We start from the raw sequence: 15,941 nt of genomic DNA, 5'->3' as shown, positions 1-15,941 counted from the left end.
CCCCAGAGGGAGCAAACACTCCCTCACCTGGGGCTTGCTCCTACCTTTGTGCTGCACCTTCCAGTGACCTGGGAGGGAACTGCCATGGCTGAAGCCCTTTTGCTTGGCCAGATTTGTTTTCCAGTTTCCTGCCTTAATTCCCCAGGCAGCAAAGAAACACTTGTGCCAGCAAAAGGGAGGGGATGGTTGGAGGGAAAATAGCCACTTCTTTCAGTAGCAATGTTGGCTGCCCCTTCTCCCTTTGCTCATCCCACAACAGGGAGCTCCCCAGACCCATGTTAGCCCCAAAGGAGTCTATCAGAAACAGGGCTAGCCCAGTTAGCATCCACATTCAGACTGTATTGCATTTACACTCCCATCTGAATACACCATGTTGGTAAAGATTTCTGTTCCCTTTCCGGGTATATAGCTTAAAAAGTTTTCCCCTTGTAAAACTTTCAGTACACATTTCAGGGCCCAAATCAGCTTTATTGAAGCAATTTCCATTTTATTCCCATGCTTCTACATCTCTAAGACACAAGTTTTTCTGCAACCTGCCCTTCTCCCATTCTCTGCAGACCCTCTGCCAAGCACTTACAGCCTATTAGTCTCCAACTCCTTGCATGCAGTTTCACCCTTGCTGGGACACCATTTCCACAGGATTTCTGCATCTCTGACAAAATTTCAAGTTTCCTTCATGTTCAGAGCCCTAATCACCTTTTTGAACTGGGCCTCTTCAGATCTCTGCATTTGCCCATCAAATTAACTACAGGCCTGCTTCTTGCAGTCTCCTGCTTAAAGCAGATTTACCCAGGGAGACACAAGTCACTGTCATCAGTAAAAGACACCATCGGGTTTTTGTTCATGGGAGTGACAGGTTTTCCTGAGCAAAGATGCTCGTGCAGAAAGCCTGAGCACTCCTTGTGAGTCAGCTGCCATAGGAATCATCCTCTGTCTCTCCATTTATACCATTTCCTAGAAGGCATCTTATTATTGGAAGCAATAATAAAAACACAGGCAGAAGGGTGTTAAACCTGGTGCCGCAGCCATTATTCCTCCTGAGATTTGACCACTCTCAGCCTAGAAGTCTCTGCCCTCACTCAAGGAAATTGCTTTTAATTCTCCTTCCAAAAATTGTGCACTGAAACTGTCCTATTTCCAGGCTCACATCAACCATGGCACCTGACTGGAAAATAATGAACAGGTAATCCAGATTATTATTTTTAAAAAGTCAATCAGAAACATATGGAATTGCTTCATATCAGAGGTATTTAAAAGGAAAGTATGATGGTACTGGAGGGTAATTTATTTATTTATCCAGTTCTTACATACCTGTAGTAATCATATACTTGGCCCAAATGCTGTTCCCAACATGCACTTTCAACCTGCGTTTTTCTTCATGTTGTTTCCGTGCACCTTGACCTACCATTTGAAGGGCTGAACAATTCCCTTCCTTTATTTGCACAGGAACATAAAAGATATTTTTAGAATGTAGCCAAAGAAATCCTTGCCTACACCAAGCAATTTTCAGTGAACTATGACAAATTGTCCCTTTTTTGTCAGAAAAATTTCTGTTCACCAGTCTTTGTAGCTTCATAGCCCTTTCAGGACTATGGGGACCCAAACAAAAGCATAAAACACTGCAGGTGCAGCCCTGCTGGGACAATAAAGAGCCATATCGTCACCTCCCTGCACTCTTACTGGGAAAACATGTTTCTTCAAGGACGGTACTCTCTCTCTCCCTCTCTCCTCCTCCTCCACCCTCTCCCTAGTGTTTTAGGAGCAAAAGGCAAGTTTAGTCTCCCAGATCAAGCTTTCAGTTCACTTTTTGAAGGACACCAATTTATTACCCTGTTAAAAGCATTCCTACATCTCACCTTGCAGCACACACCCTGAAAGTCTGAAACCCAGAGGTGTGGAACTTCCCTCCCTGGCTCCTGATCTGGACTCTTTTGCCCTGTCCTAGCTGCTCTGTGAGCAAATGAAGCTTTTCTTTGTACACGCCCTTGAGCTCTCCTTCCAAGCACTCTTTCCCCTTTCCTCAACAACTCCACCATCTCCACTCCTGCCTTCCTCCTCCCACCCACACAGCTTTCCTGGTAGCTGCTCCAGATCTTCCAGCTACCAATATTCCTCCTGAGCATCCAACCTGAGCTGTCTTTTGCTGGCTGCCAAGGCCACAAGGAGCAACGAAGGCACCTGGATTACATAGAATGATTTGGGTTGAAAAGGACCTTTAAATCTCATTTAGTCCAACCCCCTTGCAATGAGCAACTCCAACTGCATCAGGTTGCTCAGAGCCCTGCCCAACCTGACTTCGAATGTTTTTACCGATGGGGCATCTACAGCATCTCTTGGTAACCTGTTCCTGCACCTCACCACCCTCACCATAAAAGGATTTTTCTTTATACCTAGTTGAGAAGAGGAATGGGGCAGGTGCATGTCCATCGGAGATCAGTGTGGAAGGGCTGCCAGCAGTCAGATGCAGCACAGCTCTCTACTGCAGAATAGCCCAAGATAACCAGGGCAGCTGAGGCAAGGGTGTCCCATGTTCCTGCCTGGTCTGTGCTTGAGGTAGCACAGAACTTCCTCAGAGGACAGCCTGAAGTGGGAACGACAGGCACCCTGTGATGTGGGGACACATCACAGCCTGCCACATGGGAGCCAGCTGTTAATATTCCCAAGGGCAGCATGACAATGGGGAAAGCCCACAAAAACACGAAGGTCTTGGGACTGATCAGAAAGACCTCCCTTCCTCCCTCCCTCCCTCCCTCCCTCCATGGCATGGCCTGAGGAACACAGTTAAGACACAATTGCTAATATTCTTGCCAGACGTGTTGGCAAGAGCTGTTTGGCACTTGGGAAGGAAAAGGTCTTCATGTCTTGTCATAACACCCTTTGGGTCCTATCTGTAGTTTGAATTTTTCCTCCTTTCCAGAGACAAGCACAGTAGCTGCTGTGAAACATGATGAGTCATAGCTGCAGGCTGCCAGGGAAAGGCAAGGTAAAGGGAAAGCGGGGACAGATGAGACAGGAGGGAAAGCTGCTGGCACTAACCAGGCTCCAAGTCATTGTTAGGTGGCTACCACTGGTTTCTCTGCAGTACTATGTGCATGTATTTTCAGCTTTCCCTGGCTAAATCCATGGCATGAGGAGGAATTTGAGAACAGCCGCATTATGTTACACATCTGCCTGAAAGCAGCATGAGAGTCACTGTGCTCTTCTGACCAGAAAATGAAGTAGGAACTGCCCCCTGTAAGAGCGGGAAGTTGGGAAGAGTTTGTTAGGCAGCTAATCTATGAGGAGAGCAGAACTTTGAGAAGGCTAAGAGGAACATGTCTGGATCAAGATATGCTGAAACTGCCTTTGCTGTCATCTCTCATGAAAACTGGCAGCGATCACCCATCCTGGCTGCTCTGCTTTGCCATATGTCCCAATTCCAGTGCCACCACAAATATGCTGGGAAAGATCTTCCTGTGTCAAATGTTTCAAACATAAATATAGAAGGATAGAAGTCCTTTAGGTCACTGATTTGATTCACGCCTAATGTATTTTTCATGCAGTAATTTCAATATAAATATGATGGTGTCAGACACAGGGCATCGTTTCCGATAGTGTCAAGTACTGCATGCCTCACAAGCTGTGAATCTAAGCACCTACTTAGATCCACAATGCTGACGTAGAGCAAGACCAAGTATTTCTGAGGCTGCTATTTAGTTGTCTGTGGGAAATGGTTTTCTCACCTTAGGAAACAGAGCTACAGTGTCATAAGGGTACCTGCTCTGTGACAAAGCTGATGCTATTTACAGCCCTTAGGGAAGAAACCATGACAGAGGGATAAGGCATCACACCTCCCAGCACAGCAGCACAAGAACAACTTACTGGTGCTACAGAACAGTTCAGCTGAAGAGATTGTTCTGCCTAATGCAGGTGAAAAATTGATTTAATTTTTTCACAGTCTACCACATATCAGTCTCAAAACTAATCTCACTTAAACTGATCTTCTACTTTGCCAGAGAGATAATTCTGTGCTGGATTGTGCCTTGCTTCTGGTTCAAAATGCAATATTTATTCCCATCAGAGAACTTCATTTTCAATTAACTGCATTTTTTGACCAAAACCAAAAGCAAAACACTGTCACTTAAAAATGTCCAGCCAATTCTACACAGAAATCTGCTCCAAGGCCTGCTTATCTCAGTGTTTCTAAGAGAGCTGACAGTTGCTGAAATATAGGCACTAGGATTGCTAGTGTTGACAAGGCTTTAAAGCATCATCACACTGAGTAGCCATTAGAGGTTATATTTCATTGGAAGTAATGTAATTCAATTACCATCACTCTTTAGTATGTCCCATCTCTGGAGACTGACAATAAGATGTATCATCCATCAGATTTTAACCTGAACTTTGCATTCTAGCCTCATAGATTGCCAGTTCTCCATTATGAATGGCTTCATATTTTTAGTGTCATTTCTGAGGAAAAGGAGGTTATCTAATTATACTGTACATCCATTTGCCTCCTTGTCTCTCCTTCCTTAGCTTGTCAACCAGTTTCAATCAGGAGGCAAAGGTCTTTATTAAGTTCCTATCAGTTTTGCAACTAATCAGAGTCAGGGTAAAGAAGAGAAATCATTTGCACGTCCCACTTGGGAGTGGTGAACTATGTAATCCCTGCAAACTGACAGCCTGGTGAGCACAGACAGCTAATACTGTCTCTTTCTCCATACATGAAATACAAAAGGCTGAGAAATTTGTGCTACTGCAGGGACTGAAGTTCAGAGAGACACACATCTTGTACTATGAGACACAACCCCTTAAGAATGCAGGCTCCTTTAGAACTGCTGTTCATGGAACAACTATTTTATAAACGCAGTGAGCTTAGTAATTTACATCTTTGTAAACATCTCTTGTGCACATTTCTTCAGGAAACAATGTCTCGAGTAATTCACTCCGACAGTCAAACATATTGCAAATACAAAACATAAATTGCACAGAAAAGTGATGTAACATTTGCTTCCGCAAGTCTATGCATTTAAGCTTTATCAATAAACACATTTCCTTTCTCAGAATTATGCAGACCAACTGATTCACTATGTTTATATGTTTTAACGATTACTCTTACTGATGATTATCAACATTACTGATTCATGTTACTGTTGTTGTTCTGCCTTTTTGCTGCCTAACTGAACCTGATGTACTCATGTACTCCGCTAGTTCTTTATCACATTCATCAGCTGCACAAGGATTGTGACTTATGACAACTTACTCCTCACAGGCAACTTGTTTATATCTGTCATTGCATCCATTCCTTTTTTCATTCCCTCTCCATCCCTCCAAACTTTAACTCCTCCATATTGACATTTATGCTAAATCCCTTTTCTTTGGCCTTTCCCACTCACAGGCTCTCACCGTCTTGGCATCTTCCCTTCTCCTGTGTCCACACATTCTCCATCCCAGCCTTGCCCCTCATTCTACCACCTCTTTTTCTGCCTCCCACACACACTGTCATTATCTATATCTTCTGGCTTCCTCACCTAGCCTGCTCTTTGCTCAGAAGGTAATCCTTTTCCTCTCTCACACACAAAATTTTACCAGAAAGAAATCAGTGAACCTAGACACCCTTACAAAAACACTTTTGCTGGACTTTCCTGGTTTCACTTGCTCACTCTCCTACATGGATAATATACATGGAAGATGGACTTCCCTCTTACTCCTTCTGTTTTCACCTGCCCACTCACCACCACCACCTCATGTTTTCTCCTACTCTCATTGCCATCCCTGCCCTTTTCCCTGGTACTGCTAGTCCGCTGTGACACAGCTATCTTCAACTACATTCAAAGCCCTTCTCTATCACTTTAACTTCTTTTTGAGTGTTTCTCTGCAATATTTACACTATCAGTTGGCTGCTGTCACTTCTCTGCTTTTACTGAACTCCAGTGAATGCACAGCTTCACTTCAGACATTTGCTTACTCTTCAAACCTGCCATCCTCTTCCTCAAAAAACCTGCTTCTCTATTCCTTGTAAACTTTGGAGATTGATATTTTACTGCTAGAAGAGGTTCCCTTCTACCATCTGGGGAGTTACCTGCCAAATTCCAGATGCACCTGCCCACGATCTACCCAGGGTATGAACCCCATTGTACATCAGATGCCTCGAATATTCCCAGGTAAGAGCCACGTCATACAGACACATGCACGCGCACACAACACGTACACTCTCTCTCTCTCTCTCTCTCTCTCTTTGTTCTGATGGAAGACAGCCCATGTTGCCAAGAACAGTCACCCATCAGCTGCAGGTAGGCTGGCAAACTCCCACATCTGAAATACCAAGTTTTACTCCTCCCTCACACCCGTTACTCACTCCTGCTGCCATCCCTCAGGGAGCACCTGTGAAACTTTCAGGACAAGACCACCAAGACTCTTGCCCTCATTCCTATACTTTTTATAACTTTTGTCACACTCCTGTTTCTCATTTTCTCATCCACATATGCCACTCTTTCCCTCCCCCTCTACCTTGTTTTGTCAATTCCTAGAAAGCTCTCTGCCTACACACAAAAGGAATACACTTGTCTCAATTTAGGTTTCTACAGGAGACATTTACAAATCTTATAGTACATCCTTCAGTCTTCAGTAACCAGCTCTGGCCATCAGTGTCCATTGTTTGTATCTAAATTGTCATTCATCTGCATTATTACTCATTCCTGATTTTGCCATCCTTTCCTTCTCCTACATTCATTACATCACCCACAGGGTCTCATTTTGAATTAGATTGCGAGATATTTAGAGCAGAAAGAGTGCTCACACATAACACACACATAGTGCAACGGGAGACTGTAGGAGCTAGCAAGTGTTTCCCCCACAGAATGTAAGCATCAGAGCTGCCCAAGGGCAGCAGGAACTTACCGAGCCGTACAGTTCCCCTTTCTCATTCATTCCAAGGTAAAGTCCACTGTCGACTCCTCGGATGCTGACCAAGCCCACTGCTATACTGATAAATTCCAGTATACCTATGAAATGAAGGAAAAAGCAAACAATGTACATATTGTTTCCATTGAAAGATTTTTTTTTTCCAGATATGACTGATCCCTGAGTGCCAAGCAACTATTTTCAAGGCTTTTTTCCCACTTTCTGAGTTGTTTGGAAGATGAGGACAAAATTAATATATAATACTTCAAGCACTTTGGGTCTTTGTTAGAATGGTGCACTGCAGACAGCATTAATGTATCAAATTAAAAGATTGCTCTCAATCTTTCTCATTACTCCTAAACACATACCTTAAGCTCAGTTATACTGATTTTCACAACAGATAATACATTCAGAGAAAAAAAATCTTTTTAAATTGCCAAAATTAGCAGAAGTGAGGAACCTATGAATCTTGTATTGCAAAATAAATTCTGAAAAAATACATTTTTATCAAAATTGTGAAGTAAAACAATGTTACACATGGTACCAAAAGATCTACTTTCAGACATCAATGAATCAGGAATACAGGGAAAGGTTTACTCACAGTATGATCTTCCAGAGGCTTGAGATATGAAAATCCTTAGTATAGTCCAGTGTCATGCATTTCTGTTTAGATAGTAACCATTCTCTCTGATGTGTTATTATTTACTCTTCTAAAATTCAGACATTAAAACATCCTACGCCTAAGTGTAATAGTTTGTACATTATTAAGTTTACCCATGCACATAACAGCAAGGTTACACAGACATTTGTGCACTTAGAAGTAGGAATACTCTGCAGAGAAGCACTGCTTCTGTGAACCACCAAGGTTCAGCATCCATGTGCACAGTACAGCAAGTGTCTGTACCGAGTATTGGCTCATCTGCTTCTGAGGGTTTGGGGATTTTCTGGCAGCCTTCCCTGCAATTTGCTTACCTCTTCAGTGAGGATGCTACTGGCCAAACCTGGCATAAACCTAGGAATCTTGTGTAAAAACATGGAAATTTCTTCCTCTTTGGGAGTGCTCATCTAAGACTGTAATGATCTCACAGGAAGTGATCCAGCAACATTCAGAAGCATGCTGCTGTGTTACGCTACTTTCTGAGTCACAAAATAAAGTGTGTCCTGCACAGAGTAGCATTTTCAATATATTATGTGAATTTTCATGTCTAAGCACACTGTGTAACTATTTTTTAAAGCCCATTGGAAACTATATGTACATGAAATACTGAAATAACAGTATAGTATGTGTTGAGCCTCACATGGCCAATAAAAAAGCACTTTGGTGGCTTTTTTTAACAATTAATTTGGCATCTCCCACAAAACAGTTGTGCACTAATCAATAGCAGGCATGAATCACATAGATCTAACATAGCACAATTTGAAGCCAATAGGGAAAATTTATAGCCAAGGTAATGCAAAGATGAAAAGTATTCCCTGTAAGGGACTATTGATCATTACCTTATATATTATTCAGCACTACAAACACCACAGTATTATTGTTTTGATAACCCTTTTTTAAGGCCTGGGCATTTAAAATTATTCTCTACATATGCACAAATAAAAAATACTGGGAGGAAATACTTAGTAATTATGGATTCTTTAAGTAATATTGAGTGGCAGCACGCCGTTTATCTGGTATATATAGTATCTCAGATACAATTGATCCATTGAAACCATTTAAAAATTCCCATTATATCAGGACATGCAATACTTACAGATTTCTTACTAAGGCTTTTTCTCTAAAGCTTTTACCAAAATATCATATTACTTGATACATGTTACCAAGCAATTTTAACTGAGGTCAAATCTTACGTTAAGTGTGTGAGTCTGGCATCTTTCATATCAGTCCAAATGTAGTCTTTAATTGCTGTCATCATTTCAAATATTTGGATGCATGCTGCTTCGTGCATCAAAGAACAAAAAAAGCACTGTCACATCTATTATAAGTGCAGAAAATTAATTTAAGGTACTTGGCAAAGAGCATCCATGTATTTGAGATCAGAATAGAGACTTCTTCATTTGAAATACTCAAAAGCCTACTCACAGCAAGTTTTATGCGCCATATTAAGTCCTTCAAGAGATTATCCGGGGCCAAGCATACAGTCTTACAGAAGTCTTGTCGGTTTAAGGATTGCACTTGTCCCACAGTTCTGTGAATATTTTCACTGTATAGTTTCTATAATATACAGATACTACTTAGGACCTGAACTAGATATTTAAATAGATAATCCTTTTCAAAATGAGGCTATATCAAATGAAAATCAGGACAACTCCAAACTTTGAAAGCTAGGGCCCTATTTATAGCTAAAAATGTGGAAGGGAAGACAAGTAGAGAGGAAATAACTGTCTCAGTACATGGGGTGCTGAATTTCTTCTCACTGAGCATTTTCTTTCATGAAACCACTTCAATGCAAAGACCCATTCCTTCACAAGGATAGGAAGAAAGTTTCAGGGAAGCTATTTATTCCTTACATGTCCACACTAGCTTTTGTCCACACCAGACCTTCTTCTACATGATCCAACTCAGACCATGCTGAATGGTGCCGGACACCAGCCTGACATAAATGCTGGTCGTGCTCTTCTGACAGGCTCACAGATGAGAGAAGGTGTGTTGTTGAAAAAAGTGAAATTTTAATTTTCATCTGTCCTAGCTCTGGTGAAAAGCAGGTCTACAGAAGCATTTTCCTTGGCTTTTAGGCAATGAACACCCCTGCAACTGCACGGTTTCATGTTGTTGCTGGTTTGCCCTTTGCTCATTTTTGCCTCCAGCTACACGTTGGCTTTCTTTGTATCAACGGATTGGAGCAGTTTCGCTTTCCTTTAGCACTCTAACACACCATCTATGACAACGAAGACGGTGAACAAGTATCTCTGCCAGCCACTTCTTTGCACGGCTTCCAGGGGAAGGGAGCGCAGGCGGAGCGGTGAGGGACCCGCCGGACTGTCCTCTCCCCGGGCTGCCGCGGGGAGCAGCGGGGCGAGGGAGGCCGAGCCCTTCGTGGCTAAGCCGCCGGGAGGTCAGCCCAGTGATGGGGCGAGGGAAGGGGCTTCTCCGGCGCCCCCCTGCCCCCGGCGCCTCCCTCTCGGCCTCCCGCCCGCCGGCCGAGGCTGCGGTGCGGGGCTGCGCGGAGAGGCGCGGGGCTGAGCGCTCCGCCGGGATGCGTCCCGCCTGTCGCAGCTGTCACCACCCCGCCCGCTCCTCCACATGATGCCAATTAAAAGACGGGAGCGCAGACAGACACAGCACCCCCAGGCAGCAGGGCCCTGCTTCAGTTCCAGGCTCTTACAGCGCCCTTGCCCGCCCCCCCCCATCCCCTCCCCTCTGCAACGCTCAATAGCGGGGGAGACTGTCGGGCCTGCTCGGCGCCTTTTCCTCCCCCTAAAACCTGGCCCACGATTCCCAGTCCCGGGGGCCAGAGCCTTCCCCGCATGCATCACCTTCTCCCCCGCCCCGCCCCGGTCTGCTGGCTCTCTTCAGAGACAGCACGGGGCGGGGGGCAGGCCCGCCCACCCGCATCCAGCAGCAGAGGGGCGGGCAGCCGCAGGGACCCCCGTCCGGAGCCGCCCCCGCGCCCTCCCGGCGCTGAGCCCGCCCCGCCAGCCCAGCGCCGGAGCAGGCAGGGCGGGCCGGGGAGGCGGGAGGGCGGGCGGCTGCGCGGCTCCCGCAGATGATGAACGCAGCGGTTCCTTGTAGCAGCAGGTCCCGGGGAGCGGAGGTCACCTGCTGACAAGCTTTTTTTTTTTTCCTTTTCCTGCATGCTCCTATTTTTTTAATGCTGTGCATGCAGTACTTGTGCTGACGCACAGAGGCACGCCTCTCCGCTGTTACAGAGTTCCTGAATTTACAATGACTCTACTGTCTAGCCAATGCCCTACACTAAAGGAGACTGCATCAAAAAAATTTCTTTTGTGACCCAGGAGAGATAAGGCTTTGATCACCTGAGATCACATTACGGGGGGGACAGAGCCGGGTTCTCCCGGTGAGCTTTTCTTTTAGAGATGGGCATCTTGCTGCAGGAATTGCGAAATGCCAGGGCTCCCAGAAGCGGGCGAGTATAGACACACAATATGGCTCGGTTTATCGTACGCAATAGGCACACATCCAACATAGCATCACAAAAGAATTACTCTTATCTGATGTCTCTCCAGAGGTGTGTGCGGGGAGGGGGATTCCCACAGGGCAGAGCCCAGAGAGGAGTTTACGCGCAGCCCCCGGGGTTTTCTCTTTGTCCTCCTTATTCCTGGAGAAAAACTTCCTTCTGACGCGTACCCCCCCATCCACACGCGCGCGCAGGTTTCCCGCACACGCTCGCGGGAGACCATGTGAGCCCGCTCTCCCCAGGGCAGCTGCCGAGTTGGGATGCAGTCCTACCCAGTATCATCAAAAGACTTTACAATCACCAAAACTCAGATAGCATCTGCTATTCTGTGACCTTCCGGCAAGCACAACAGCAATGTCACGGCACCGATACAACAGTACCAAGATCCCCTTCCCGCCCCCAAAGAAGCCGGGAGCCCCAAGGCATCCCATGGGTTTGCCGCGCCCGGTTTTCCCAACCCCGGAGCGAGCAGGGGTATCACCGGCGCGCTGCATGGGGAGAAGAGTTATCACCGAGGCGCGTCCTGGTGGGGGGAAGAGGGAGATCAAACCGACAAGGACAAAAAAAATATCAATCTATTTAAAGCCAAGGCGCTGCAAGGGATGGAAGAACTGCCCCTCGGAATTGTCAGCTTCCTACAACTGCGGCTGGAAAGCCATTTTAAAAATAGACGCCACGAATAATGTGGTCACCGCCGCCTTGCTAAGGGAACAGCTGGCGGCCCTCCTCCGGGGGCGGCGGGGCCCCGCGGGCCGCCGGCCCCCCGCCGCCCCGGCTGCCGGTGCGCGGAGCGCCCTACACCTGCTGCGGCCCCGCACCGCGCCTCCCCCCCGGCCCCGCGCCGCGCCCGCACCGCAGCGGGCAAGGGGAACCTGCGGCGGTGGCTCAGCAGCTACGCACGGCGTCTGCCCGTGCCAAGGAAAACGCCTAGCTGCAACACACCCCCCCGCCCCGTTCCCCTCACTACGCGGCTGCCTTAAACACTTTCCGCACTTTTTCTCGCCAGCAAGCGTGGATGTTGCGCCCCCGGGAGAGCCGCGACGCTGCCCTCACCCCGCACCCACCCTCGGAGACCCCGGGCGGGCGGCGTGGGAGGGAGGAAGAGCCTGCAAGCAGCGTGAGAGTGTCAGGGAGCAGCGGATGGAGGGGGATGGAGGATGAACCTGCGACCATGCGAGAGCCTCGGTCCTCTCCTCCCCCGTCCCTCCCTCCCCGCTTCCCTTATGAGCCCTTTGGAGATCATCTCCTACAACACCGGCATTATCTAAATAGCTCCACAAAGCAATAAAATACAGCTTAGATATCGTTCAACATCTGGCATTAAAATACAAAGAGAGAAAAAAAATCAACACAGGACTTTGTTTTTACGACCGAATTTAAGTGCTGTCAGGTTGGTTCACTCACAAGTTAACTCCTTCCAACAGCTGGGAGCTTGGCGAGCTAACCTGGCATATTTTCCGCACCCCTCCTTAAAAAAACCCCAAAGAATCAGCTCAGCCAGGCTGTTTTAGTCACTTTCATACATTCAGTCTGCCGGGCCTTTAACAGACTCCTTGGCAGCCGAGAAGCTCCAGGCCCACCGGACTCGCGTGTGCATGTGCATGTGTGCGTGTGTTCATGCACAGGCTCTCCGGAGCGGCCGGGGCCATCAGCCCTCCAGCCCTCGCTGCTGAGTCACAAATAGTGTCCCCTGGAGAGGAAACCCAGGGAATGCTCTTTTCAAATTCGCTGCCAGTCTGACACGCCACACAGCTCGAGAAAGGCAGGTTTTGGCGCAGGATTCCCGGCTGGTTCCGGACCCCACCTGCGCTCCCTCTTTCCCGGGGCGCCGGCCACCGGCAGCGCCGCACGGCTGCGGGTGCGGGTGCGGGTGCGGGTGCGGGCAGCGAGCCCCGCTGCGGGTCGGCGTGCGCTGCCGGTAAATCCTCGCCGAGCAGCGAACCAGGCAGGGTGTGCAATTCGGGCAGTTACTAGGGCAGGTAATCGGCAGAGAAAACGAAAGAAAAGCCCTCGTCAATTTGCGTATAGGACGAGAGCCACTCCCTCCAGGAAACTCGGTGAATTTTAAATTGTGGTGGTTAATGATTAAAAACCCTTTAAACTCGCGAAATCAAATCATTCAGCAGAAACGTCCCGAACAAAAATTCCACCACCGCCACCACCACCTCCCAGTACGCGTCTGCTCTTAAGCAGAACTTGGGGCTACACAAACATCGCTACCAAACACCCGGCGACTTCGGCGAGGGCTCCTGCTCCGCCGCGGTGGTGCCGCTTGTGTACATCTGCACCCCCGGACACATTCATTTTTCCCCTCGGCGGATCAACACAAACCCCCCTTCCCGCACGCCTCGCACCCCCCACCGTCCCCCCGCCCGCAGTTCTGCCCCATTATTTCATCACATGACCACTAAAGGGTTAAGGATAATACCTACCAAATCTGCTGTGGTCTTGCCTGGTTCCCTGGATAGTACCATTGGGGAAGATTTCTAAATGAAATCCAGTCCTGCAGTATAGCTGCCTCCGCCTGAGGATCCCCTTTAAATGGTCCAAGTCCGTGACCGCAGGCCCCCTGGGTAGCCCACCTGCCTCAGACTGACCCAGGTGGTCACTTAACAAAACCGGACTATCCACCGGCAAAACGGGCACATTCCCAAAGGGTACTGCATCCTGCACACCGAAATAGTTCCCAACTTCACCTAAGGGAGCCATCAGAAGATTCTGCTTTTAGAGAATGAGAATAAACAATAATGATGGTGCCAAACCCAGGAGATATAAGATTAGGTATATTCCACTCCTCTCCCCTCCCTAGCGCAGTTACAGAGAAAATGTTCTTTCTTCAATCCATTAAATGCATAAATAAAAGTAATATTCTGTTTTGACTGGTACAGGTTCAAGGTCAAACCAGTTAGTCTAAGAAACCACCACTTTATACTCACACACTGACATATTTATAAACATATAGATGTGTATATCTATATAAATGCATATATCCCCAGCTCTTAGCAAGCAATACGGTCTTCAGCCCATCCAACTGTAATAAAGAAAAAAATCCGTAGTTTCTCCATTTGGTTTAAGATAAGAATGACCATAGCAACTTAAATACCTAGGCGTTATAGGGATTTTTTTTTAAGATGCACAGGCTACGTCAGGATTTATGGATTCTGACTCCAGAAAGGCATGCGCTGTTTTTACTCTATAACAGACTGCATACATCAGCATGAATCCTGCAAAGGGGGAGGGGGGAAATCTCACGTTGTTGGCTGAGATAAATCCAAAAAAAAAAAAAAAAGGAAAAAAGAAAAAGGAAAAAAAACTTTTGACGTCCAAATCTATTATCCAGAATTCTCAGGAGGCTCAGCAGATGTCCACTGGTTTAGGATTATTGACGATCCACAAGCAAAGCAGCAACATACAAGCGCTTGTGTCTTTCTTGGCTGGCTCGAAACAGGTGTTGCTTCTGCAGGGCTCCCTGTGAAATGTTGTACTCCAGCACTGAGCTGCAGCTCTTGACTGTGGATCTCCATCCAGCACGCAGAGTGGCGCAGGAAGAGGCATTGGGCTGGGTTTAAGGTAGTCCTGATTGCTGCTGGAAGGATTCTCCGAGGTCCTAGCGCTCAGCCCTACCTGCTGCAATACCGAGCCGCTTCCAGCGCTCGGCACGGCGCGGAGCGGCTCTTGCTGCTCTGCGGCAGCGCGGCGCTCGCCGGCAAATAAATAAATAAGTGGGCGAAACTTTGGGGGAGGAATAAAGCGACGCGATGCTAAATATACCGCGCCCGCCCGCTGCGGGAAGCGGGCTCCTCGGGAGATGCCCGCATAGCCCGAGTCCCCCCTGACATTGGCGGGGGGAGCGGGGCGGGCAGCGCCCTGCCCGCCCAGCCCGAGCTCGGCCCGGGGCCCGGCCCCGCCGCAGGGGAGGCGGAGGCGAGGCCGCCCCGCACCGCTCCGCAGCCCGGCCCCGGCCCGCTCTGCCGCAGGTAACCGGGCTGCCGCTGTCCCAAGCGGGGTTCAAACTCAAGCTCCGGCGAGCAAACCGGCGGGGCGCGGGAAGTTCGGGAGCTGGGGCGGGTAGTGGGGGTCCTTATTGCCCACGCCGCATTTTTTGCCTTCTCCACTGTGGCCCCCCACCCCGGCAGTCCGCAGCCCTCCCGCTCTGCCCCTGCGCTGCCGGGGGGCAGTTCGGGATGCCGCTGCCGGTGCGGGCAGCGCCGGGGCCCTGCCGCCGCCCGGGACGCCCCGCGGGCCAACCGTGGCTCCTGGCTCAAGAGTGCGGTGGAGGGAAGGAAGAAGCGAGCAGGAGGCGGCATGGGGGGAGACAGGGGTGCAATGCGAAGTACGTATTTTCTTTGCCCCCAACCCCTCCCCCTCTCTCAAAATGAAGTTATTTAAAACTCTCGGGAGAGACTCGGCGAGGGGAAAGAGGGTTTCTGTTTCTTCTTATGATGCCGAGAATTGGTGTTATTGTGGGTTTGCCCTTCGAAAATAGCTGTGTGAATCAGCAAAGGGACAGAGGGTCTCCTGCATTTGCAAAAGCGTTTTTGAGCAGAGCTCAAGGACTGAGGACGATGCGGAGCCCTGCACGAGGGAGAGGACGCTCCGGCAGCCCCTTATATTGAGCACAAAACCTAAAGACAGGCTCTTGGGGGAATGGTGGGGGGAGAGAGAGAGACAGGGAGAGAAGGAGGAGAAACATAATATCTTGGGGGCTGGGGGAAGAGATTGCATGGTGTGAATGATGATGTGCACCGCTGAGGTAGCGGGGTCCGGGAAGGTCATTGGTGGAGCCTGGAAAGAGAACTCCAGAGAAGGGAAATTTTGCAAGGCGTTTAGTTAGAAATAATCGACTCTGCATGTCCTCCTGCTCGATGGGCATGCGGTGGAGGGGGTGGGTCTCCTTGCCTTCCCCACCACAAAAGCCAG

The 15,941-nt window shown here is 48.4% G+C and overlaps 1 protein-coding gene across 1 annotated transcript in view; it reads right to left on the bottom strand.

Annotated features, from left to right (window-relative positions):
* FGF9 (fibroblast growth factor 9) overlaps window positions 1-14,743 on the bottom strand; it is a 29,260-nt gene extending 14,517 nt beyond the window's left edge. Inside the window, exons 1-2 of the mRNA XM_042023955.1 lie at window positions 13,454-14,743; window positions 6,880-6,983 (exon numbers count right to left, since the gene is read on the bottom strand). Of these exons, the coding sequence (XP_041879889.1) occupies window positions 6,880-6,983; window positions 13,454-13,730 (381 nt within the window). The 5' untranslated portion in view covers window positions 13,731-14,743. The remainder of the gene's footprint in view (window positions 1-6,879; window positions 6,984-13,453) is intronic.
* Window positions 14,744-15,941: the final 1,198 nt, after the last annotated feature.

This window comes from Corvus kubaryi, unplaced genomic scaffold (genome assembly GCF_017639235.1).
Source record: "Corvus kubaryi isolate FWS band 111438036 unplaced genomic scaffold, C.kubaryi_AGA036_p1.0 37256, whole genome shotgun sequence".
Lineage (NCBI taxonomy): Eukaryota > Metazoa > Chordata > Aves > Passeriformes > Corvidae > Corvus > Corvus kubaryi.
Note: the sequence above shows the minus strand (reverse complement) of the source record. Positions and strands in the feature narration are given on the sequence as shown.